Source organism: Canis aureus, chromosome 28 (assembly GCF_053574225.1).
Source record: "Canis aureus isolate CA01 chromosome 28, VMU_Caureus_v.1.0, whole genome shotgun sequence".
Taxonomy (NCBI): Eukaryota; Metazoa; Chordata; class Mammalia; order Carnivora; family Canidae; genus Canis; species Canis aureus.
Window position 1 is genome coordinate 14,533,505 of NC_135638.1, and position 25,259 is coordinate 14,558,763.

A 25,259-nucleotide genomic window follows, 5' to 3' on the forward strand; every position below is an offset into this window, starting at 1 on the left:
GAGTATTTGTAGTCTGGTGGCATTCACTGCTAAAACTTCAATCCTTAATGTATCTTGTAATTTTAACTTCAGTCATTTTACTTCTCTTGACCCAATAACATAGTGAAAAGAACACAGATTGGAATCAAAGAGATCAAGGTTTGAATCTGAGCTGTACTATTTTTTAACTATATGACTTTGGGAAAGTTTTTTCACTTGGAGAGTGGTGATATTGACATCTACCTTTGAAGTTGTGAGAATAAATGGAATAACATGTAAATAGTAGGAGTTAAATAAGCTCCATTTAAAAAAAAAAAATCCAGTCTTCAGTGCAGGCATATGTGTTTCTGTGGCATATCTCCCACCTGGGTCTTGGTAATATGGCATTCACATTTCACTTAATAGACAAGCATTCCCCCCCACACACACACACATACATGCAGTACATTTATTTAGTGATTAAATCATAAGAACACTCTTAAAAATTGTATAATTTTTGATAGGCCTTCATTTATCTAGTTTGCTAGTTTGCCTTTAATCTTATTTAAGAACATGATTTAGTGATACAATGCTGAATACAAAAAACATTAATTGGTTTCTATAATAATAAAATATAAAAATATAATATGAACTCTGTATACAGTGAGAAGAAATCCAGATTTTTAAAAAAAACAGGCTTTTTTTAATCACTTCTGGGGATAGGGTTTGTTTTGTTTTGTTTTGTTTTGTTTTTTGAAAGAGAGAATGAGTGTGTGTGAGCAGGGGCAGAAGGAAAGGGAGAGAATCTCAAATAGGCTACCCACTGAGCATAGAGCCCAACAAGGAGCTCAGTCGCAGGATCCTGAGATCATGACCTGAGTCAAAATCAAGAGTCAGACGCTTAACTCAGGTGCCCCTCTGGTGATGGTTTTTAAACACCATGTAGTAAACCTGTATCACTTAATAGAGTACAACTCTGTCTCTCTCATTTGGAAACACTTTTGAAAGGGGAGATTTTAAACTAATTATTTTTTACAAAAGAAATACATGGACCAGTTAGCAGAATCACAAATAGCTATGTGGTTTAAAACTAGTTTACAAAATGTGTCATGGAAAAAGAATAATGTAACTCAAGGAATGGAATCCATACTTTACATAGAAGGACTCTGGGATCATGACCCAAGCTGAAGGCAGACACTTAACTAACTGAGCCACCCAGGTGCCCCAAACACATAATATATCTAAGAAATGAGTTCCCCTTTATTTCCTTAATGATAATAAATTAAATATTGGCATCATTTAAGAAACAATAACTTACAAGCTTTTTACTGATTCTGAAACTAAGAACATATTTGTTATAAAATAGAGAAATTTGTCATATCACCATAATACTATTATTAACATTTTAATTTTTTCTAGGTAAGGATATTATTTTTATAAGATTTTTAAATTTAGGGAGAGAGTGTGTGAGTAGGGGGAGGGGCAGAAGAGGAGGGAGAAGGAATGGATCCCAAATGGACCCCCTGCTGAGCATGGAGCCTGATGTGGGGCTTGATCTTGTAACCCTGAGATCATAACCTGAGCTGAAATCAAGAGTCAGATGCTTAACCAACTAACTGAACCACCCAGGCACCTTGGCAAGCATATTTTTTAAAAAGTCAGTTGCCATCCTATCTCAAATTTTATAGCCTATTAACTTTACAGTAAAAATATTTTATTATTTAGTCTCTCAAACTATATTTTTCTTGGCTGTATAGTACTCTTTGTAGAGATGTATCCTAATTTATTTAACAAATCCTGTATGATTAGATATTTGGCTGTTTCTAAATTGTTTGTTTTAAATACAGCTATAGTAAACATCTTGATGCCCATCTCTTCTCACATTTATTTATTTATTTATGATTTTATTTATTTATGAGAGACAGAGAGAGGGGCAGAGACACAGGCAGAGGGAGAAGCAGGCTCCACACAGGGAGCCCGATGCGGAACTCGATCCCAGGACCCCAGGACCATGCCCTGGGTCGAAGGCAGACGCTAAGCCGCCGAGCCACCCAGGGATCCCCTCTTCTCACTTGTTTTAGGTAAAATCCTAAAAGTAAAATTGCTGGGCCAACTGGTATAAACACTTACATTGCCAGATTGCTCTCTAGAAAGGTAGTACTAGTTTAAAATCCCAGCTAGTCTATTCCTTTGTAAACATAGGTACTCTGTTTTCAAATATTAATCATATTAATAAGAAAAGTATCTAGGTTTAATTCGCATCTATTTGATCATTAATAAAATTGAACATTTTTTCTTTTGTTTGAGGAGCAGATAGATGTTGTGGGCCTAACATGTCATTTATCTCTGGGAAATTCCTAGTTACATTCTCTGTTCATTTGTCTCTCAGTGTGCCTTAATTTTTTTTTAACTTCTTTAAGCCCAAATATTGATTTGAGATAAATGTAAACAAAAAAGTCTTTCATGGTATAAAATACCAAAATGTAATATTCTTATAGAACTAATAGCTTATACTGTAAATTTTCTATAGGGAATGTATAGTTTACAGGTTTTTTATTCTTGAGAGTATATAGCCATTCTTGAGTATTTTATTTGAATGTATGACTTCCTAAATACAAATAAAGTTCTAGAATATTCTGAGAATTGAATAGCTTCTTTTTCTTAGTGAATCTCATCTTTAAAGTCAGCAATTTTCAGATGATCACAAGTCTGAGATCAAGTGAATCAAAAAACAAATTAACTTTACTATGTGCTCAGGATTTGGACTCCAAGTAATAATAGATGGCAGATGTAGTTGTTTGACTGTCATGTTAAACAAACAAACAAACAAATAAAAGGGAAGAGGAAAGGAATGAAAGACAATTTCCTTACCAAGCAATCACACAGTTTATTGTCTAGGAAATAAAAAAGGAGAAAACAGAGAAAAAAGAGCCAGTTTTGTGTACTGTTGAGCACACAGATGTTCCTCTTGGCAGCCATACAGTACTAGTCAGGATTGGGGTTTTTGCAGACATAGAATGTGAGCCTTCTTTGTTGGAGACAAAGTGTTGCCTGTGGTGGGAATTGCTGCAGTGATGGGAAAGTATCGTCATGTATTGTTGGATTGCTGTGATTTTCAATAGAGACAGTACATTAAAGTAGCTTTGTGGGCAGTGGATTGTTTCAGCCAAGCCTGGCTAATAACACACTCATCTTGGCAAACTCTATTTAAAAGGTAGAACTGGCATAGTTTTGTGGTCATGGAGCCTGTCCCATACTTGGACATCAGAGTTACTTTTTGCTAGCCCTATTTTTTGACAACCAATTTATTTAATGTGATCTAACAAAGGAGTTTGCCACTATAAAGTTAGAACTGTAACCACTTTTCAAGTGGACCTATTTCTTTTTTAAAAAAATTTCTTTCATTTTTACAATTACTAAATTAGTCTATTTCAGAATTGTTGGAGAAAATATCTTTTTAGTTGAGTTATTTCTTCGTAGCCCTCCTGTTTGTTTAGGATAGTGTTTTGTTACAAAATAGAAGGTGCAAAACTTACATGTTTTACATTAGCATTGGAGTATTTTTTGTTAATACATAAATACTATATTGTGAAATGTTTAAACCATATGTTTAAATCTAATCACTAGAAAGCAGAAGTGAGTGTTTTTTAATTTGCTTGCCAGTGTTACCTGTCCTAGTCTTCCATATAGTTTACTTGAAGTAAAACAACTAGATGTTAACATAGATTTTAACTATTTTAAGGTTAAAATTTAAACTTACAAGGATTGATCATTGAATTCTTTTTAGTTATCCCTCTCTTTTCCCTTTTTATGTTAAATACAATATTGAGTGACTTTTTATGGCCTTCTAGTTGCTTATATAATGTCTGAACAAGAAAGGAGACTAACAAAAGTAGTAGAGACTAGAGCCTTTATAGTCACCCCTAATTTGATGGGGTTGTTAAAGATTGAACTAGTATGTTCATGGAGGCTTAGAGCTTCTAAGAGCCAGAGTTATCTAGTCAACTCTCTCTTTTGACAGAGATAAGTGAGACCCAGAGAAATTAACCAGTAATACTCTTTTCATTAGTGAGGAGTCAGACCCTGATTAATTATAAAGCTCTTGATTCTCATATTTAAACTCTCTTCTGTATCCTTTAGTCTCATCAAATCAAAGCAACATTCATTTATTAGGCTCCTAATCTGCACGATTCATCAGATGTAATCCTTACCTTAAAGAAACCTACATTCTAGTTAGAAAACAAGGAATGCACTCATTCAAAGTTGTTGGTAATGAAAGATTTAAATAGTTCAGGACAATAGTAGAAGTCATACCTCAGAGCACCACTTCTTTAATGGCCGAATGAACTATGTAAATAATAATTATTCTTGAAACTTGGTGAAAGGATGTATATCTTTAGGCTGGGGTAGTCAGAGAGAGACCCTTTCCATAGAAATTGGGTTTTGCGGTAGGTCTGGATTTTGTCTGCCTCACTGGTGAATTTCCACTTTATAAAATTTAACATAAATATCAGTTATCCCTAGGGTCCCCTGACATTTTTTGCCTAATAAAACTATTTGCATTTACATATAAGTCTAGTATAGTATTCCACATTTCGTTATAGTTGTTTATCTCTCTTGCTAGACTTCTAAACTGCTTAAGATCACACTTATTCTTCACATCCTGAGTATGTGTGTGGTACGTAATTATCACAAATATGTTTTCAAGTAACTTAATATTTGCATGTACTTAGACAAATAGGAATTCATATGACAGTAACACACTGTTATGGACTTAATTGTATTCCGCCAAAGTTTATATTTGAAGCTCTTGGCAATAGGACCTATAAGAAGGTAAAAAAGGGTAAGTGAGGTCATTGAGGTGGGATCCTAATCCAACGGGATCGGTGTCCTTGTAGAAGAAGGAAGAGACACGAGACTACTCTCTTGCGCTTCTCACTATGTCCTTACAGGGCCATGTAAGGACATAGTGAGAAGACAGCTGTCTGCAAGCTAGGAGCAAAATTAGCCAAACATCTCTCCCAGGAGCCAAATTAGCCATAACATCAGTCTTGGACTTGTAGCTTCTCAAACTGTGAGAAAATAGATTTCTGATTCTTAAGACACCCAGCCTGTGGTATTTTGTTATAGCAGCCCTAGCAGACTAATACACATATATATAAACAAATAAATGCAGGAGTAAATACTGCTTTAGAAAATTTTAAAAGTCCTGCATCCCAAGATTCTACTGCACATCTTTGAAAACTGTCAGCTGCGGTCTGTCTTCATAAGGATACAACTCTATTGTCAATTTGCCTGCCCCAGAGAACCTTACAGCCAGGCTTATGTCCATTATGATAGGAAATAGGTAGTTCAACACCTGCCTAAATTGTTTGTCAAACCAAGAAGAATACAAGCAGCGTATTAAAGAATTGGCTCAGTTCTACTGTGATCCTGAATGACTTATAATCAAGACAGACAGTATTATCAGCAGAGTTAGATCTGGCTGCTGTAAGTTTGCAATTTGGTATGCCAACACAGCCTATATCTCACTGTAATGCAACTGCCCATGGATAAGGTCCCAATTAGCCCTTGAGTCCTCCCTACCCAGCATCTTTCCATCCCTGTCCCCTACAATTCATTTTCCACAGAGTGGCCAGAGTGGTCTTAAATTTGATCATGCATTTCCCTTCTACTTAGGCTTTCCATGAACATCTAATATAAATCCCAAATCTTTTACATTGGTGTATGAAGCACTATGTGGCCTACCTCCTACCTTCCTCTCTGCTTCTCGTGCCTACCCATCCCCCTGTTACCCAGGGCTCTCCAGCCATGCTGGCTTCCTCTTGCTTGTTCAATCGTACCAACTTTGTCTTAGCTTTGAGCCTTTGAACCAATTGTGCCTCTGCCTGAAATGCTCTTGCCCCCATCTTTACACAGCTGGCTCTTTTGTCATTCAAGGCTCCACTTAAATGTTACTTCTTCAGAGATTCCTTCCTTCACCTCGCAGTCTAATGTCATCCCTCTCCATCATATCATTTTATTTTAATTTTCTATACAGCACTTACTCCTATGTAGTTTGTTTATTGTCATTTTCTCCCTATTGCAGTGGAAACTCTGTGAGTGATGGAACCCTGTCTTTCTTATACATTGGTTACTCCAGCACCTAGAAGAGTACTGCCACAGATGCGCTCTTAAGAAATATTTGTTGAATGAATAAACCAGTGAACAGAGTGACAGGTTGGAGCCCCAGATCCAGAGCAAGCAGTCACACCAGGCCCATCTCCCTCAGTGCTCATACACTGTTCCCATATGCTTAGTCACTTGGGTCCTGCTCTCAACAGGCCCTTCAGGGTCTAGAAACACACTTCTTCACAAGTACAGCTGCTGGGGCACCTGGTTAGCTCAGTCAGTTAAGTGTCTGCCTTCAGCTTAAGTCATGATTTTAGGGTCCTGGGATCGAGCCCCATATCTGGCTCCCTGCTCTGCGGGGAGCCTGCTTCTCCCTTTCCTTCTCTCTGCTTGTCTTCTCTTTCTCTCTCTCTCTTAATAAATAAAATCTTAAAAAAAATAGTCCAACTGCTATTGCTTATCTAGTAGATTAGCTAATTGACATCCATCAAAAGTTAAACCCAATTTCTGTGAACAGGGCATCTTTGGAAACTTTTGTCAATTGCTCTCTTCCCCAACAGACATCAACCCCCTGCCATGTCAATTTGTCAGCCGCAGTAAACCTTATAGCCAGACCTACATGAATTGTGACAGAAAATAGCTAGTTATAGGCCTGTACCATTTACTTGTTAAATCAAAGTGTGTCCTGACTTTGCATTCTCTTGTACAGTCTTGCCAGAAATCTAGGAGATAGTACTATGGTGATTCCCATTTTACAAAAGATAACCTTATCCAAGATTGTATAATGATCATAGAATTGGTCATATAAAATGAGAAAATTGGGAGACGGAGTTGTTCTTAGACACTTTTGTTTTTTGTCAGTTTGTTATCCAAGGTTTTAGTTTACCTGGTCAGTAAATCATGGCTTTCTTTAGCTTTCTTTCTTTCATCATATGACATAATACTTGTTCTTTGAACAGAATTTAGCTGTTCATTCATCTTTTCTTGGCAAGTTAAGAGCTCTAGGATCTTGGGATTTTTTTTCCACCTGTTTTATAGGCAATGATTTAGGAAGTCCATTTACATGGGCAAGGGAAGCTAGATGCAGGTAAATAGAATCTGAGAAGGAAAGTTAAGAATTTCTTATTAAGGACACTAATCCCTTTTTGTTGTAAAGGACAAAATTAAATCACTATTCTATCCTATTTTTCTTTACTTTAAAAGCTAAGAACTTATTTAGAGATACTTGTATTAGTCAAAATGCTAAACTAACACTGTTCTTTGGGAATTTTAGTACGTTTTGAATGTTGTTTTCTAGGTAGTAAGAGCTTTAAAATAATATCAGTATCTAACCCCAAGGAAATAGCCATAGCCTTCTACTAAATCAAAGCAAAAGCAAACAAAAAGCTTTTATTTATAATTTTAATCATAAGTAGATGTTTTGATTTTGATTCTGAGACCATAAAGTATGTAATTTTTTTTCATCATTTCATTCCCAAGATTTTTTTTTACTCTTGACAATATTTTACTCTATTAGTATTTAGAGCAAAGTCACTCTAGCGATACCAATGGTCTCAGAAACAATTTCTTTTCTTTTTTTAAAGATTGTTATTTATTTATTCATGAGAGACACACACAGAGAGTGAGAGAGAGAGAGGCAGAGAACCAGGCAGAGGGAGAAGCAGGGTCCACGCAGGGAGCCCAATGTGGGACTCGATCCCGGGTCTCCAGGATCAGGCCCTGGGCTGAAGGCGGCGCTAAACCACTGACCCACCCAGGCTGCCCACAATTTCTTTTCTTAAACCAGAAGGAAAACGTTCTGGATTGTATGATGTCTGCAGCATGGATCCGATTCTCTTATGGAAGATTTTTCTCTCTCACCCTTGCCAGTCCACATAAGCTATTGCAATAACAATCTCTTAAGTATTTGACTTTCCAAAAGGCATCTGATAGTCTCCTCTCTTGTTGAAAGGGTACAGAAATCAGGACCAACCTGCTAAAGTAGGTCCTATGTCCCACCAAGGTGGAATATGGCTCTTCACTCCATTTTTTACTCTGTGGGTTAGGGGGACAAGATAGTTTCTCTCTTTCTTTTTGGTATGCCCTTACTTCATACAGATGTAGAATAGGTGTTTGTTGAAAATTCAACAATATTTATTTAATAAGCAATTAATATAGAGCGATAGAAATAAGACTAAAAGAAAAGAAACTCTGAAAATGGGTTGGTACAATGAATTTAGAAGTCTTCTGTTCTCTTAATGTGGTCGAAAGTGCAGGGAATTAGGAATCTGGAGACAGAGGTTCTACCAGTAGAGGAAATAATCAAAGACATTTAGAGCTGAGGTAATGAGGAGATAACATCTGCCGTAAGGTAATTTTCAAGCTAAATTTGATTCTTGTTGCCTAGGCTAGGAAGTGTTAGGTTTTCAATCACTGTGGAAGTGACTTTGGAAATATCTTGGTCATGAAAATGCATCCTTAACTGCGGTAAATCTTATATAGCCAACATAAAATGATTTAGCTCTTTGTTTAGATGAAAATATATATTAATCTCTTGAGTATTCATAATGGAAAAACAACTTTGCTCATCTCATATTTGACATTTAAAAGTACAGTTATAATTTTGACCTTCTACTCAGTGTCTGTACTGCATGCACTTGTTAGGAAATTAAAGCTTGAATTGGGCAAGATTCAGCTTAGCCCCAGAAACTACCGTGAACAATTGATTTAGAATTTGATTGAGACAAAGACTCAGAGAATCTAACTTAGGAACAAGCTTTTTGACCAAGGTTAGGGGATCAGACCCATTTAAGGAGCATTTTCCCAAATGTACAGGAGTCTCCAGCTCTACCCCCACTGATTTTTATGGAGTAGGTCTGGTTTGGACCCCTGGTATCAGTATTTTTAAGAAAAGTGAGAAGAGAAGAAAAAAAAATTGTAAAAAGCTTCCACAAGCAATTCTGTTACAACTTCCAGTTCTGACTCCCTATAGAGTCAACATATCTATTCCTATATATTATAAAGTAATTTCTGGATTTTATTAGCTCCCTCCCTCAGCTCCAAATTCAAACTCAAAAGAATCCCTTCAGTGAGTTTTGTTTTCCTTTTGTTTCTTTCATATATACTGGAGATTGCTACTAGACTTGTTCATTTGAACAGTGTTCTAATGTCTTTTTTTTCTAATGTCTTTGATAAAACCATATTTGAAGTTACTATCCTTTCAGTTATCTGTTATATAAAGTGTGAATGTGGTGAATTCATAGTAACTAGTATTTACTGAGTATGTATTATCACTTTCCATACCTTATAATGTGTGAAGCTTCACATCAGCCTTGCCAGGTGGTATTTATTACCCTCCTGTTAATTCAAAGTAAGTTTCTTGCTCTCAATCACAGTCAAATCTAGATCTTTCTATAATGATTTAAAGCTCATACTCCTTCCTCTGTTCTACACTGGCAAAACTGTTCTCTGACAATAAATACATATATTTGCTTTAAAATTATATACCTCAAAATATATCCCCTTTTGTTTTGATGCCATAATACCAGCTCCAAGTTTGATCCCAGTGCATCTCAGGTGTCTCATATTTGATACATCTTATTTTTTAGCTCTGAGAAAAGATTTTAACTGTCATTATTGATTCTGTGTGTACTATATTACATTATATGCATATTCCACATTATTAAAATGAAGCTATTATATATTTTTAAATGTGTCATTTTCACATTTCATAAATCAGTGCTTGAATGAGACAAAACTTCAGTTTATCATGACACAAAATATTAACTAACACAGTAAAGGCTAAAAAGAACTTGGTTTAAGGGAAAAACAAAATCATACATTTATATTAGAATTACAGGAAAAAAAAAGAAAATCAATATCTAGGATGATTGCAACTTGAGCAAGGAATGCAGTTTGGCATTATGAACAATATCCAGTGGCTCATTGCCGCAATGGCCTGTAGGTTTCCAGCTGCCAGTTGATTTGCATAGTTTATTTTGGCCTATTGGATAAGTACTCTCTCTCTAGTGTTTTTAAAGATATAATCATTAGGTTTTTTTCAAAAGGCTTTTGATAATAATTCAGGTAGCAGAAGTTATGGATATAATTTTGTTTCCCATTTACATCTTCTAATGACCTAGGATAATAAATTAGAACTTAAGATTTGTGCTGCATTTTACATTTTAATGAGTGTAAGTATTGGAGAGCTATAGAACGTTATGAACACTTTCTACCTTTATTTTGTTAACTATGGCTGCTGTGCTTGGTAACACAGTATGGATAGTATGGTGGTGAGAAAATCTTGAAAGACATCTGACAGATTGGACAGAAAGAAGCAAGAGACCAGATAGGTCAGGGAAACATGGCAGATGGTATTTTGAAAAAGTGAGACAAATCCAGAGTGCATCAAGTAGTTTGCATAGGGTTCATTTGTTAATTGACTATTTAAGGCTATAATAACATTTTATATATTTTATATAGCTAATAAAAGTTATTAAGATCTTTCATTTCATATATATTTAATCAGCTTTGCACTTAAAATCATTTTACATTATATCAGTTTTCAAATACTTAACATTGTATAAAAGTAGAACAAAATCATAGGACTGCAAAAGACCTTAGGTCTTTTCTAACACTGTGCTTTTTTAAAGACGAAGAAATTGATGTTCAGACAATTCATTTGAAGAAAAAAGTACACACATTTCCACATGTGCTCTCACGTTTGCGTGTATGCTCTTGTGCTCTCTGCACACACGCACGCACTCATGCACATACACACACACATGGACAAGTTGCTGGATTTACATATAGATCAACATTGTGAACACTTGTATAAATTAGAAAAAATCAAATAGATGTTAATTGAACTGTTAGAAACATTTTAACTTTTTCTCTTCAAAAAGGAGAAGAAAAATTTACTTCTAAAGTCTTAAAACTTTAAATGAAGAATTGTATGAAAATCAGAATTTGAACATACAAAAGTTCTAAACCATTTTAACTCATTGGGGTAAAAACATAGATGTCTAATGATTTGAGGGAAAAGAACTATTTTTAAACCTCTGAGAATTATGATTACAGCAAGATAGCTAAATTGACTAGCAAAGTCAGAATTCCTCCCAATATTCTTTAGATATTGAGGTTTAATCCATGCCTTATATTTGTCAGCTTTGGATTATTGATATATTTATATCAAAGAACTAGTCAGAGGGATTCTCTCTATTTTAAGTCTATGAGAACCATCACTAGCATGCCCTGACAGATGTTAAAGAACGTCTGTGGAAAGAATGTCAAAAACCTCTCCTAAGGAAAGTCTTTAAACCATGTCTTTAATAAAGAAATGCAAAACCAGATTTAATTGCCCTTTTCCTAAACAGCTCAGCCATGCAGGCTCATTTACTGCAGCATATGGTCCGAGAAAGCACACAGTGGAAGAGAGCAGTCATGGTGAAGGCTGGGATTGGATCCGTTTAGCCTGGAGTTCACAAAGATCACAAGGAGGCAAGCACTTGAAGTTAAAAGAAAGAAACGTACCAAGCAGTAGAAACACAGGCTATTTTTATTTTGAATGCGCTCATTGGAGACATCCTATTTGCCTTTCAAGACAGCAGTATTCAGTGGTTTTCATATGAAATATAAGATTTCTAAAAAACTACTACCTGGAATGTTCTTCCTAATTAAAAAAGTAAAAAAAAAAAAAAAAAAAAAGAGAGAGAGAATTGTATAAAGCCATGGAGATTTTTTTTTCTGATGTTGCTATTTGTTACCACTGAAAGTAATCATTTTTCTAATGAGAGAACAGTTAAAATAATGAGTTGGATGACAGCAATGTGGCCTACATTTTATTTAAAAGGAAAGATAGTATAAAATTATATGAAGTGGTAAATTCTTACCACCCCTAGGGGATTAAGTTTATAGTTCTTGCAAGAAGTCACAGGTAATTGAGAACTTGAGAAAAGGAAGAGGTAAAAGAATCTGTGACTCCTTTCTTACCACTTTGCAGCATTAGGCAAGTTATTTCACTTCCATGTATCTTAATTTTATGCCTGTAATAATGGGGAAGCTATCTTTCCAGAGAACTTAATTATAACCTCAAAATATCTAATAAGACAGTTCAGTTGCTATAGATCTAGTACAATGTCCCAATAGAATTGAGGAAGAGCACCAAAGGTAACAGGAAAGAAATGTTTGAAGGGTTAGTAATGGCAAAGAAGTATCAGACTTTATCATTGCTAGATGTAATTAGTGATATTTGTTATAACATATTATTTTTTTAAATATTTTGTTTATTCATGAGAGACACAGAGAGAGAGAGGCAGAGACACAGGCAGAGGGAGAAACAGGCTCCATGCAGGGAGCCCGACGTGGGACTCGATCCCGGGTCCCTCAGGATCAGGCCCTGGACTGAAGGTGGTGCTAAACCGCTGAGCCGCCCGGGCTGCCCAACATATTATTTCAAATTGCTATTTTTCCTGCAAAACTAGCCTTTCTGCCACAATGTATATTTATGTATTGTAGGACAGGTATGCTTACTTGTCAATTTGAAATTGTCTAGAGCTGCACTTTGATGTGGCTTTTTAAATTTTAAATTTAAATTAATTAAGTATAATTTAGAAGTTTAGGGGACGCCTGGGTGGCTCAGTGGTTTAGCGCCTGCCTTTGACCCAGGGCATGATCCTGGAGTCCCAGGATCGAGTCCTGCGTTGGGCTTCCTGCGTAGAGCCTACTTCTCCCTCTGCCTGTGTCTCTGCCTGTCTTTCTGTGTCTCTCATGAATAAATAAATAATAAAAATCTTTTAAAAAAATTTTAGAAGTTTAGTTACTCACACTAGCCATATTTCAAGTGTTCAAACCTTATCTAAAGTTATTTGTTATCATAGAAAGTTATGTTGGGCTGTGGTGTTTGGTATTACTGATTTTTTTTTTTGAGATCTTATTTATTTATTCACCACACACACACACACACACACACACACACACACACACAGAGAGGCAGAGACATAGGCAGAGGGAGAAGCAGGCTCCATGTAGGGGGCCCGATGTGGGGCTCAATCCTGGGAATCTGGAATCGTGCCCTGAGCCAAAGGTAGATGCTCAACCACTGAGCCACCCAGGCGTCCCGGTATTACTGATATTTTAGTTAAGCTTTTATCAGTGCATTTCATTGAAAGGTAAGAACATAAATCATGTATTTTATTTATTCATGAGAGACACAGAGAGAGAGAGAAGCAGAGACATAGGCAGAGAGAGAGAGAAGCAGGCTCCATGCAGGAAGCCCAATGTGGGACTTGATCCCTGGACTCCAGGATCACACCCTGGGCCAAGTCAGGTGCTAAACCGCTAAGCCACTCAGGCGTCCCAAAAATCATGTATTTTAGATGACAAGTATAAAGAGGACTGATCTTCTACCAATGCAAGGAGTAGGCCAAAGGTTAAATTATAAAGAAGATACACTTACCACATGGAGCAGAACACAAAAATGAAATGGTGGTATTGTTTATGGTGATGTGATTTTTCTGAGACAGTGAACATTCTGAACAAAGTCAGTCTTCCATTCATTTACATAGTAATCACATTTTTGGAAATTTAGTGTATACTTTAACTTTTATTTAAAAAAACAACTTTTTATCTTTAGCAGAGCTAGTTCTAGGCTTAGATTAGTAGGTTTTCCACCCACATGGGTGTCTAGCACAGATGTAGGGCAACTTTGTTGTGCAGAAGAGTTCTATATCTTACAGAATATCTGCATTCTACCCACCCTCTGCTAAATGTCAGCCTGATCATTGTGACCATCAAAAAGTACCTGTAAGCATTTCCAACACATTTTAGAAAAGCTGTGCTGAGCTGGGAGAGCCACTCTGGAAAACAGTATAGAAGTTCCTCAAAAAGTTGAAAATAGAGCTACCCTCTGACCCAGCAATTGGTATTTACCCCAGAGATACAAATGTAGTGATCCAAAGTGGCACCTGCACCCCAATGTTTATAGCAGCAATGTCCACAATAGCTAAACTATGGAAAGAGCCACAATGTCCATCAACAGATGAATGGATAAAGAAGATATAGTATAATAGAATATGATTCAGCCATGAAAGAAAGAAAGAAAGAAAGAAAGAAAGAAAGAAAGAAAGAAAGAAAGAAAGAAAGAAAGAAAGAAAGAAAGAAAAGAAAAGAAAAGAAAAGAAAAGAAAAGAAAAGAAAAGAAAAGAAAGAAGGAAGAAAGGGAGGGAGGGAGGAAGGGAGGGAGGAAGGAAGGAGAAATGAAAAGAAAAGGAAAGGAAAGGAAAGGAAAGAAAAGGAATCCTGCCATTTGCAACAATGTGGATGGAACTAGAGGATATTATGCTGAGTGAAATAAATCAATCAGATAAAGACAGTTATCATACGATTTTACTCATATGTGGAATTTAAGAAGCAAAACAGAAGAGCATAGGAGAAGGGAAGGAAAAATAAAACAAGATGAAATCAGAGAAGGAGACAAACCATAAGAGACTCTTAATCATAGGAAACAAACGGTTGCTAGAGGGAATGGGGTAACAGGGTGATGGACATTAAGGAAGGCGTGAGATGTAATCAGCACTGGGTGTTACAGAAGACTGATGAATCACTGACTTCTACTTCTGAAACTAATAATACATTATATGTTAATTAATTGAATTTAAATTAAAAAAAAAAAAAACCTGTGCTTTATGCTGGGCCCAATATTCAAGACTATGGGCCCATCCATCCTCTTAAAATAATCATCTTAAGCCTGTTTCTTTGTTGGATACTTTTTGTTGATTTATCTTTTTCTTCCATATTTTTAAAATTGAAAACATAATGCTACTGTGGATATGATTCTTCTTTTAACACCTGTCCTTATTCATTCCTAATAGGGTAGACTTAATTTAAGTGACCATAGATAATATTATTATTTTCTTTACTAATTTATTATGGACTTTTATATCCATGAGAAAATGAAGCTTTATGGCTTTGAGCATTAGCTCAGTGACCTTGTTCAGTGAAGTCCTGGGTTTCCTTAAGAAGCACTTTGGAAATAAATCAGAAGTAATTATTACAAGGCCATGATGTGTCCATAAAATGAGAACTCATTTCTTTTACTTCAAGAAAGATAAACAGACTTAAAATCTAGAGTGGGGCTGCTTAATCTCAGAGGTCCATGGATAGCCTTCATGTAATCTGTGAACCCCTTTCACATTGTAGCAAAATTTTGTTACAGGTATTTGTGCAATTTTGGAAGAGTTCATTGATACAGTCAAAGGAATGAGGAAAAACTAGATAAATAAAAGAATAATAAAACCCCATTATAAAAAGAAGAAATAGATTCAGGTTTAGAGAATCATGAGGGACGCCTGGGTGGCTCAACAATTAAGCATTTGCCTTCGGCTCTTGGCGTGATCCTGAAGTCCTGGGTTTGAGTCCCACATCAGGCATCCTGCATGGAGCCTGCTTCTCCCTCTGCCTCTCTCTTTGTGTCTCTCATAAATAAATAAAATCTTTAAAAATAAATAAATAAATAAAAAAGAAAATCATGAAAGGGGGCAGTTGATTAGGTTAGAGGTTAAGGCTGCTATTGAATTTAAAATGAAGCTAAAGATTGCTTCTTGGAAGAACAAATTATGAATCCATAGAAATTGTTATCTTCCTCTTCTAAGAAATGGTGTGTGCTAAATATATAAGTAGATTTGTCAGAGGCTTACTTCCATCAAAAGTTAATGAAGCAAGAGGGATAGCAGACAGGCAAAATGAGACACCTTTCCCTGCACCTCAGTCTTCCTGAGCCCCTGCCAAAAAGAGTATGAGAGTAGATAAATCACTGTGACCCTTTGTGACTGATGGTATACGTGGCTTTCTTGTTTCTAGTTATGTTGTGGTCAGTGCTGGGAAATGCGGACCACTCAGTGTGTAGTTCTCTGAATTTCACTTGCTTTTGTTTGGAGCTGTTTTGTCTCACATCCTCATTGGAAATTCAACATTCATTTCAAAAGAAATGGTTTTCATTTTTGTAGAATATTTTTGTTATATTTTAAGAGAAGAGTGTTTATACCATGAAAATAAATAAAATTTGAATCATAACAAATATGGGAAGAACCCCCCCACCCCAATTTTCCTTCTGTCGGCATCTTTTATTGATTCAATTGTAACTGGATTAGAACTGAAAGTGCTCTTGTACTCTCCATCACCCAACGTAGAGTATCAATTTTTACTGGATTTGTGTTTATGATGATGATGGTGAGCGACAGTGATAGCTAACATTTATGAGTACTTATAAGGGCTTGGCATGAGTTGATTTCTTTCATGCTCATAAGAACCTAAGTCATGGGTATTCCCATTTTACAAATAAGGACACTGAAACAGAGATAAAGTAGCTCAGAGTTGTATATTTATGTGATAAAACTGCACATGTCTAGTCATCTGGCTCCAGAGCCCACATTCTCAATCACTACATTGCCTTCTCTGGATTTTTATACCTAGGCCAAAATCTTTGAATAAAGTGACCATTTAAAGGCTGCATAAACAATCTGGGAAAAGAGTTTACTGGCATATTCATTTTAAATCTTGTTATGTGGAACAATGGAAACCCAAATGAGAAGACTAAGCAGTATTACTGATTATCAAAGAAGTTTCACCTAGAATTATATTGGAAGAAATGGACTTCTCAGAAATACATTAGTTATTTCTTCTTCTTTTTTTAATTTAATAAAGTATTTCAAAGTTAAAGCAAGAATAAACTCCATGTTAATTGTATGGCTGCTATTTCTGTTGGAGAAGTATGCTAACCTTTCCATGTCCTGGATATTCAGTGCAAGCAAGGCAGCCTCACCCCAGACTATCAGTGAGCTTTATTCAAGCGATTCTTTTTAGATGCATTTGTCCATGATATATTCCTAACTTTTTCTTTTTTCTATCTAAATTACCCTCAGAGGCTGTTGTCACTTAGGAAAACATCTGTTACTCTTGAAGCTTGTTAATGGTGCCCACAAAGTTTTGTCAGAGGTCCTCATTTCACGGGCCTTTTGTATTTATGTAGACTATCCTGTCCTCCTGCACTTGATTGTATATTAACAAAGATAATTCTAAGCCAGATTTTTTCAAGTGGTGACGAGAGGAGCCTGAGTCAGAATCACCTAGGAAGCTTGCTAAAAAGGTTAATTCCTAAGTCCCACCCCAGATTTGCTAGCTCACTCTCAGGGTTGCTTCCCTCCATTTGCCTTTTTTATCAGTACCCCAAGGTGTTTCTGATATACTGGAAAGTGTGATATACTGTTCAGAAGGCTATATTATGTGAAGTGTGTACATGGTACTATAAGAGACAGATATGAAATCCCTGCCCCTAAGGATCTTACAGTCTGATAAAGGAGATAACACTTATATGGAATTAGCTGTACTAATACAAAGTAAAAATGAAGTACCGTAAAAGTAGAAATAGCTACTCAAGATAGCAGAAGTAAGAATTTTTTAAAGGTTCTGTTTCGTTTTATGTAGTACACAATGTGTATATTTGGATAATTCTTCTTTCAACACACATAAAGGCCTGCAGTTTGCTTTTCATCTCCATTTCCATCTCACTGGGTAATTCTCAGAATTTCCATACTTTTTAGAGATGAAGGCAAAGCTTTCATACTATTAAAAGCTACTGTATCTGAGGGACATAGTTGGTTAAACCATCTGGCTCTTGGTTTCAGCTCAGGTGGTGATCTCAGGGTTGTGAGATTGAGCCCTGCGTCCAGCTCCATCCTTATTGTGGAGTCTGCTTGAGATTCTCTTTCCCTCTCCCTCCCCCTCTCCCACTAGTTTTTTTCTTTTTCTCTTTCTCTCTAAATAAGTAAGTTTTTTTTTTAAAAAAAGCTACTGCATATAAAAATGGGGACAAACTTTTGCCTTCCATAAATTACCAACCATACTGGTCACTCATGATGTTTCTGTTTTTATTTTTTAATTGGACACTTTCATCATTAATATGACACAGAACCACTTAAACTGAGAACTTCCTTTCACTATGATACACCCAGAATTTTTGCCTCTAGTATTTGTGACATGTTCAGCTGTATTTATGAAAAGTCACCGTTCATCTCCTCATGATTAGTTTATAATCTACCTATAAATACTCCTAAAAATAAGTAAAAAGAAATAAGCCAACAATTAACAATGGAAAAAAGAAAGCTAACTTTTATTAACTGCTATATGCTAGGCACAGTGCCAGGCAGATTTCAGAGAGGTTAAGTAAATGTACCAGTCTACACAGCTGCTAAAGCCAAGAAAATAGAAATTCTAGATAATCTGTGACCTGGTAGCTTTTATCAGCAAGTGTCATGTTAATTTATTGACAGATGTTTGAGTACCTGCTGCATTGGTTCTAGAAGGATAGAGAGAGAAATAATAGTGCCAGATCTTGGGGGAGCATACAGGCTAATGAGAAATCAGAGACTTATATAGATAACCAATACAAGTATGTGAGGGGCACTAACATTTCCAGTCACGTGGTAAGCATTTTCAACATATTATTTCATTTAACCTTCACAGTGAACCTGGAATCACCATTGTTGTAGATGAGGAAATTGTGGTTCAGAGAAAGCAAGTTACACAGGGTTACCCAACTAGTAAATAGTAGGGCTCAGATTTGCATCCAAGACTCTTCATTCCGACAAGGAGAATGTCAAGGTTCTCAGGAGCTGCATTTGATGTATTCATTCTATCTGGACCTTAAGATTATCTATCAATGGATAGATGATAAGTTCAAGCAGTGCTGGCAATAGAAGCAAAGGTACAGAGGGAATGAAGTATGTGGGAATGAACATTAGGCCAAGATATGGAACCCATCCTGAGAAGCAAGTAGAAACATGAGCTCTGAGAAGATCACGTTGGACCTCAAGCTTCAGCTAAGGGGTAACGAGACTTGAAGGGTTAAGTTCAAGAAATATCTGTTAAAGAAATGAACTAAACTTGCTAAGTGGATGTTGCAGGAAAGGCGGGGAGGAGAGGTCAACACAAATCAAAGCTGATTTAATGAATTAACTGTGTGTCATGCTGTGAGGACAAATGAAAGAATCTATTAGAACATAGGTTACAGCTCCAAGTAATACAGAAAATAGTGTAAGGGCAGCCCGGGTGGTGCAGCAGTTTAGCATGGCATTCGGCCCCGGGGCGCGTGATCCTGGAGACCTGGGATCAAGTCCCACGTTGGGCTCCCTGTGTGGACCCTGCTTCTCCCTCTGCCTGTGTCTCTCTTTCTCTCATGAATGGATAAGTAAAATCTTTAATAAAAAAAAGTGGGGAAAAAAAAGAATAGTGTTTAGCTTTATCTTGTTGATGCACTAACCTCCTTTTCCGAGTGGTTAATTCATATAGGGTATGTCCTATAATTACTGTTTTCTAAGACTATACAGCTATGCCTCAATATTCTAAGATATCCCTTTATTTTTTAAACAAAGATATAAGATCTGTGCTGTCAAATACACACTCATGTCTATGTACATGTAAATACACATGTAGAAGGACAAGAAAATATGACTGATTTCATTATTCTGCAGTTTTACAAAAGAAAGTTTACTTCTGTAATCAGAAAGAAAAATATGTTTTTTAAGAAATGAAATAGCCTTCATGTTTACTTGATGGAGCATATGTAAATTCCTTTAGAATACCTAGTCAAACATTGTGTGGAGACTGTTCATCAGATGATCTACAAAAATCCTTTTCCAGTGACTTTTTTTGAGAACTGTGTTTCTTTACCTTCCATTTATATAAAATTACTTAATCTTAAAATTAACTTAGAATACTCAAAAGTGCACAGGCATACCTCAGAGATAGTGCAGACTTAGTTCCAGACCACCACAATGAAGCAAATATTGCAATAAAGCAAGTCAAATGAACTCTTTGGTTTCCCAGCACATATAAAAGTTATGTTTACACTGTAAACACTTTAGCCCATTAAGGGTGCAACAATAGCATTATTTCTAAAAGAGCAAGGTACAATTCTCCCTTGAACGATGCGGTGGTTAGAAGCATTAACCCCCATGTAGTCGAAAATCTTGTATAATTTTTGACTCCCCAGAAACTTAGCTACAAATAGCCCGTGGTTGGCAGGAAGCCTCAATGATAATATAGTTAATTAATGTGTATTTGAATGTTATGTGTATTATATACTATATTCTTATAAAGTAAGCTAAAGAAAATGTCATTGGGATGCATGGGTGGCTCAGTCGATTAAGTGTCGAACTCTTGATTTTCGCTTGGGTGGTAATTACAGGGAGGTGAGATTGCAGAGCCCCACCTCTGGCTCCTTTCTGGGTATGGAGTCTACTTAAGATTCTTTCTCTTCCTCTATCTCTGCCCCTCCCCTGCTTGCACTAGCACTTTCTCTAAAAAAGCAAAACAAAATAAAAGGAAAATGTTATTGAGAAAATCATAAGGAAGAGAAAATACATTTATAGTACTGTACTATATATATTGGGGAAAAATCCACATATAAGTGAACCTGGGGAGTTCAAACCCTACCCAAAGGTTATTAACTGCATATACTTTGATTAAAAAATACTTTATGGCTATTGGGACTACAGCAAAATAAAAAGCTTTTGCATGGTGAAGGAAATCATCAACAAAACAAAAAGACAACCTTGTGACTGGGAAAAGACATTTGCAAATGATATATCTGAGAAGGGTTAATATCCAGAACATGTAAAGAACTTAACAACTCAACACCAAACCAAACCAAACAAAACAAAAAATCCAAGATAATTTGATTTTAAAATGGGTAGAGGACCTGAACAGACATTTTTCCAAAGAAGGCATAGAAGTGATAAACAGATCATCAGGAAAATGTAAATCAAAACCATAATAAGATGTCAGTTGATACTTGTCACGGCTTGTATCAAAAAGATAAAAAATGACAAGTAATTTTGGTGAGGATGTGGAGAAAAAGGAGCCCTCATATGATAGAAATGTAGAAAACAATATGGAGTTTCCAACATTAAATATAGAAGTACCATATAATCCAGTAATTCCACTACTGGATGTTTACCCAAAGAAAATGAAAACCCTAATTGGAAAAAAAATATATACACCTACCTGTATGTTTATTGCAGCATTATTTACAGTGGCCATGATATGGAAGCAGCCCAAGTGTCCATCAATAAAGCAATGGATAAAGAAGATGTGGTGGGTGTATGTATTAATGGATGGACCCAAATATGGACAGACCTAGAAAGTATTATGCTAAATTCAGTAAGTCAGAGAGACAAATACCACATGATTTCACTTATACTTGGAATCTAGAAAACAATACAAATGAAGATAAAGCAGAAACAAACCCGTAATACAGAGAACAAACTCATGGTTGCCAGAGTGGAGGTGGTGGGAACGGGCAAAATGGGTAAAAGGGAGTGAAAGGTACAGGCTTCCAGTTATGGAATGAATGAGTCCTGGAGATAAAAGACATAGGGAATATAGCCAAAGGTATGTAGCATTGTATGATGACAGATGGTAGCTACACGTCTTGGGAGTTAGCATTGTCAAATCACTATGTTGTACACCTGAAACTAATGTGACATTGTGTGTCAACTACACTTCAATTAAAAAAAAATTGTTTAATAAAAAAAATACTTTATTGCTAAAAACTGCTAACCATCATCTCAGCTTTCAACAAGTTGTAATCACTAATCACAGATCACTATAACAAATATAATAATAGTGACAAAGTTTGAAATATTGTGCAAATTATCTAAACGTGACAAAGAGACACAAAGTGAGCAAATGCTGTTGGAAAGATGGTGGCAATACACTCATTTGACACAGGGTTGCCACAAAACTTCAATTTGTAAAAAACATAAAATTTGCAAAGTACAAAGTGAAGCACAATGAAACAAAGTATGCCTTGTATATTTAGATCTTTAAAGATTTTTGGATTTCTATCTATAGCAATATTTGCACTCTCCTGCACCCTTTCATAATTTTGGTATTACACTCTTAAAATACTTGATTGAGGAAGAAGGCAAATGAGTCTAAGTTTTCATTTGGTATTATAAAATACGACTTTATTGACCAAGTGAACCATCAGGCGTGTTATGGCTATCATTATACTTAATTACAGGGCAGTCAAGCCCCAACACTAAACATTTAGACTTTTTTCCATTTTGCTTTTGTAAAATTTCCTTTACTTTAAAAGAAGATTCTAACTTTTGAAGAAAAAATATGTATCTGAAAATCGTTTTTTCCCTTGATATCACTCTCTGATTTAAAAAAAAAAAAAATGAATGACATATTAAAATAAATGTCAGTTTCAAGAATTGACTTGTTTGCATTTTAGTTTGGGCTATGTTTTTATTTTGGTTATAAAATCTTTAAAAGTCCCCTTAAGATGAAAATTCTGATACAACTAAATTATTTTTCTGTCAAAAACAACTATATCTCAGATACTACTATAAAGTTCTTTTTAATAAATGATGTATTAACTTCTTTATTTTGAGCCACCACATTTAAAATTAGAATTTGAGTTTTCCTTTAAACTAGTTGTTCATACTGTGATATGCCAAATTCATGGAATTGTTTTTCTTACTATTTAGGAAATACCAGAAAGGAACCAGAGTCCGGCTGCGACTGTTAGATCTCGAACTTACGTCTAGGTTCCTGGGAGCGACCACAGATACAACTATACTTGAGGCGGATGCGATTCTCTTAGGAATCCAGGAGAGTAAAGACACAAAATCATAAGAGGAACATCATGAATAAGAAACAGACTTTGCTTAGTGCATTCCTTTTTGTTGTTGTTGAACCTACATATTCATCGAGAATGCAATTAGAAAATTGTGAATAAATGATTGAAAGAAGACATAATAAAGGAAAGCCATAATTACAGCTGTTATTCATTAGAATTTTCTTTAGTTGTTTCTCCCCTCCTCCCTCCTTTTACACCCACTTTCCTTTGTTGAGGTAATATAAACTGTTCCTAGGAATTCTGTTTTTCAATAAATATGTTTTTTTGTTTTTTTTTAAAGATTTTATTTATTTATTCATGAGAGAGAGAGAGGCAGAGGTAGAAGCAGGCCCCCACACAGGGAGCCTGACATGGGACTCGATCCCGGGACTCCAGGATCACGCCCTGGTCCGAAGGCAGGTGCTAAACTGCTGACCCGCCCAGGGATCCTCTCAATAAATGTTTTGAGTGCTTGCTGTGTGCATGGCACGATTCGGAACAGGAGTATACAGACTAGACAAAATTGCTTGCTTTGGGGAAATAGAAAATAAATGGGTAAAATATCTAGTATGTTAGACAGTGATATGTGCTAGGGACAAAGTAAAATAAAGCAGGGAAAGCAGAGGATCTGAATAGACATCTTTCCAAAAAAGCCATACAGGTGGCCGAGCAGGTACATGAGAAGATGCTCGGCATCACTAATCATTAGAGAAATGTAAGGTGTAACCCACAGTGAGATCACCTCAAACCTATTAAAATGGCTGTTATCAAGAAGATAAGAAATAACAAGTGCTGGTGAGGATGTGGAGAAAAGGGAATCTTCCTGCATGTTTGGTGGGAATTTAAATTGCTGCAACTACTATGGAAAGCAGTATGGGGTTCCCTCAAAAGTTTAGAAGTGGAAATACCATATGATCTAGTGATTTCTCTTCTGGGTATTTACCTGAAGAAAACAAAACTACTAAATTGAAAAGGTAGCTGAACCCCCATGTTCTTTGCAACAGTATTTACAGTAGTCAAGATGTGGAAGCAACATAAGTGTCCATCAATGGATGAATAAAGAAAATGTGGTGTGTGTTTACATATATAAAAAAATTAAGCCGGGATCCCTGGGTGGTGCAGCGGTTTGGTGCCTGCCTTTGGCCCAGGGCGCGATCCTGGAGACCCGGGATCGAATCCCACGTCGGGCTCCCGGTGAATGGAGCCTGCTTCTCCCTCTGCCTGTGTCTCTGCCTCTCTCTCTCTCTCTGTGACTATCATGAATAAATAAATTTAAAAAAAATAAAAATAAAAATATTAAGCCATAAAAAAGGAAATCTTGGTATTTGCAACAACATGGATGGACCTTGGAGGTATGCTAAAGAAATAATAAGAAAAATAAGAGGGACGCCTGGGTGGCTCAGTGATTAAGTGTCTGCCTTCTGCTCAGGGAGTGATCCTGGAGTCCCCGGGGTCGAGTCCCACATTGGGCTCCCTGCATGGAGCCTGCTTCTCCCTCTGCCTGTGCCTGTGCCTGCCTGCCTTTCTCTCTCTCTCTCTCTCTCTCTCTCTGTCTCTCATGAATACATAAATAAAGTTTTAAAAAAAGATAGTATTTTATCTTATATGTGGAATCTGGAAAAAAAAAAAAAAACACTGATGGATACAGAGAACAGATTAGTGGTTGCCAGAGGTGAGAGTAGGGTGTGCAGAATGAGTGAAGGGAGTGGAAAAAATACGTACTTCACACTTTAAGCTATAGAATAAGTCATGGGATGTAATATTCAGCACGGTGGCTCCAGTTAGTAATATTGTATGTTTGAAAGTTGCTAAGAGAGTAGATCTCAAAACTTTTCATCACAGACAAGAGATTTTGTAGCTATGGTGATATTAACTAGACTTATTTACTGATCATTTTGCAGGAAATATCTATATTGTACACTTGAAACTAATATGTTAACTGTATCTCTAAAAAAGTAAAGTAGTGGGATTGTGAGGTGTCAGTGAGAAACTGAAATTTAAGTTTAGTGTCAATGGAAATCCTCACAGAAAAATCTGCTTTTTTGTAATATATAATTTCTATTTTAACACTGATAGACTATTTAGAAAAAGCTCTTGGGGCACCTGAGTGGTTCAGTCATTTAGGCATCCAACTCTTGGTTTCAACTCAGGTCATGGTCTCAGGGTTCTGGGATTGAGCCCCGCCATCGGGCTCCATGCTCAGTGAGGAGTCTACTTGAGATTCTCTCCCTCTCCCCGTCCCTATGCTCACATGTGCGCCCGCACTCTCTCTCAAATATAAAATCTTAAAAGAAAAAGCTCTTCTAAAAACTTACCTTTTTGACACATGACATTGTATCAATTTCAAATGCACAACATAATGATTCAATATTTGTGTATGTTGAGACATGACCACCACAATAAGTCTGGTTAATATCTGTCACCTTACATAGTTTCTAGGAATTCACTTTTGAATAATATTTGAAGGAAATGGAACTAGCACATGAATCTCTGGGAAAGAGAATTCTGATAGAGGAAATGGCTAGTG

At 36.2% G+C, this 25,259-nt stretch overlaps 1 protein-coding gene across 4 annotated transcripts in view; it reads left to right on the forward strand.

The window, feature by feature from the left end:
- The window catches only part of MRPS28 (mitochondrial ribosomal protein S28), a 100,865-nt gene extending 77,972 nt beyond the window's left edge, over positions 1–22,893 (forward strand). For 2 of the 4 annotated variants that reach the window (XM_077876475.1, XM_077876478.1), the window contains one exon: positions 22,602–22,893. In XM_077876475.1, the coding sequence (XP_077732601.1) occupies positions 22,602–22,661 (60 nt within the window). In that variant the 3' untranslated portion in view covers positions 22,662–22,893. Of the gene's footprint in view, positions 1–21,125; positions 21,265–22,601 lie in introns of all 4 variants that reach the window. The other 2 variants (XM_077876476.1, XM_077876477.1) reach the window with 2 other exon arrangements.
- The last annotated feature ends 2,366 nt before the right edge of the window (positions 22,894–25,259 follow it).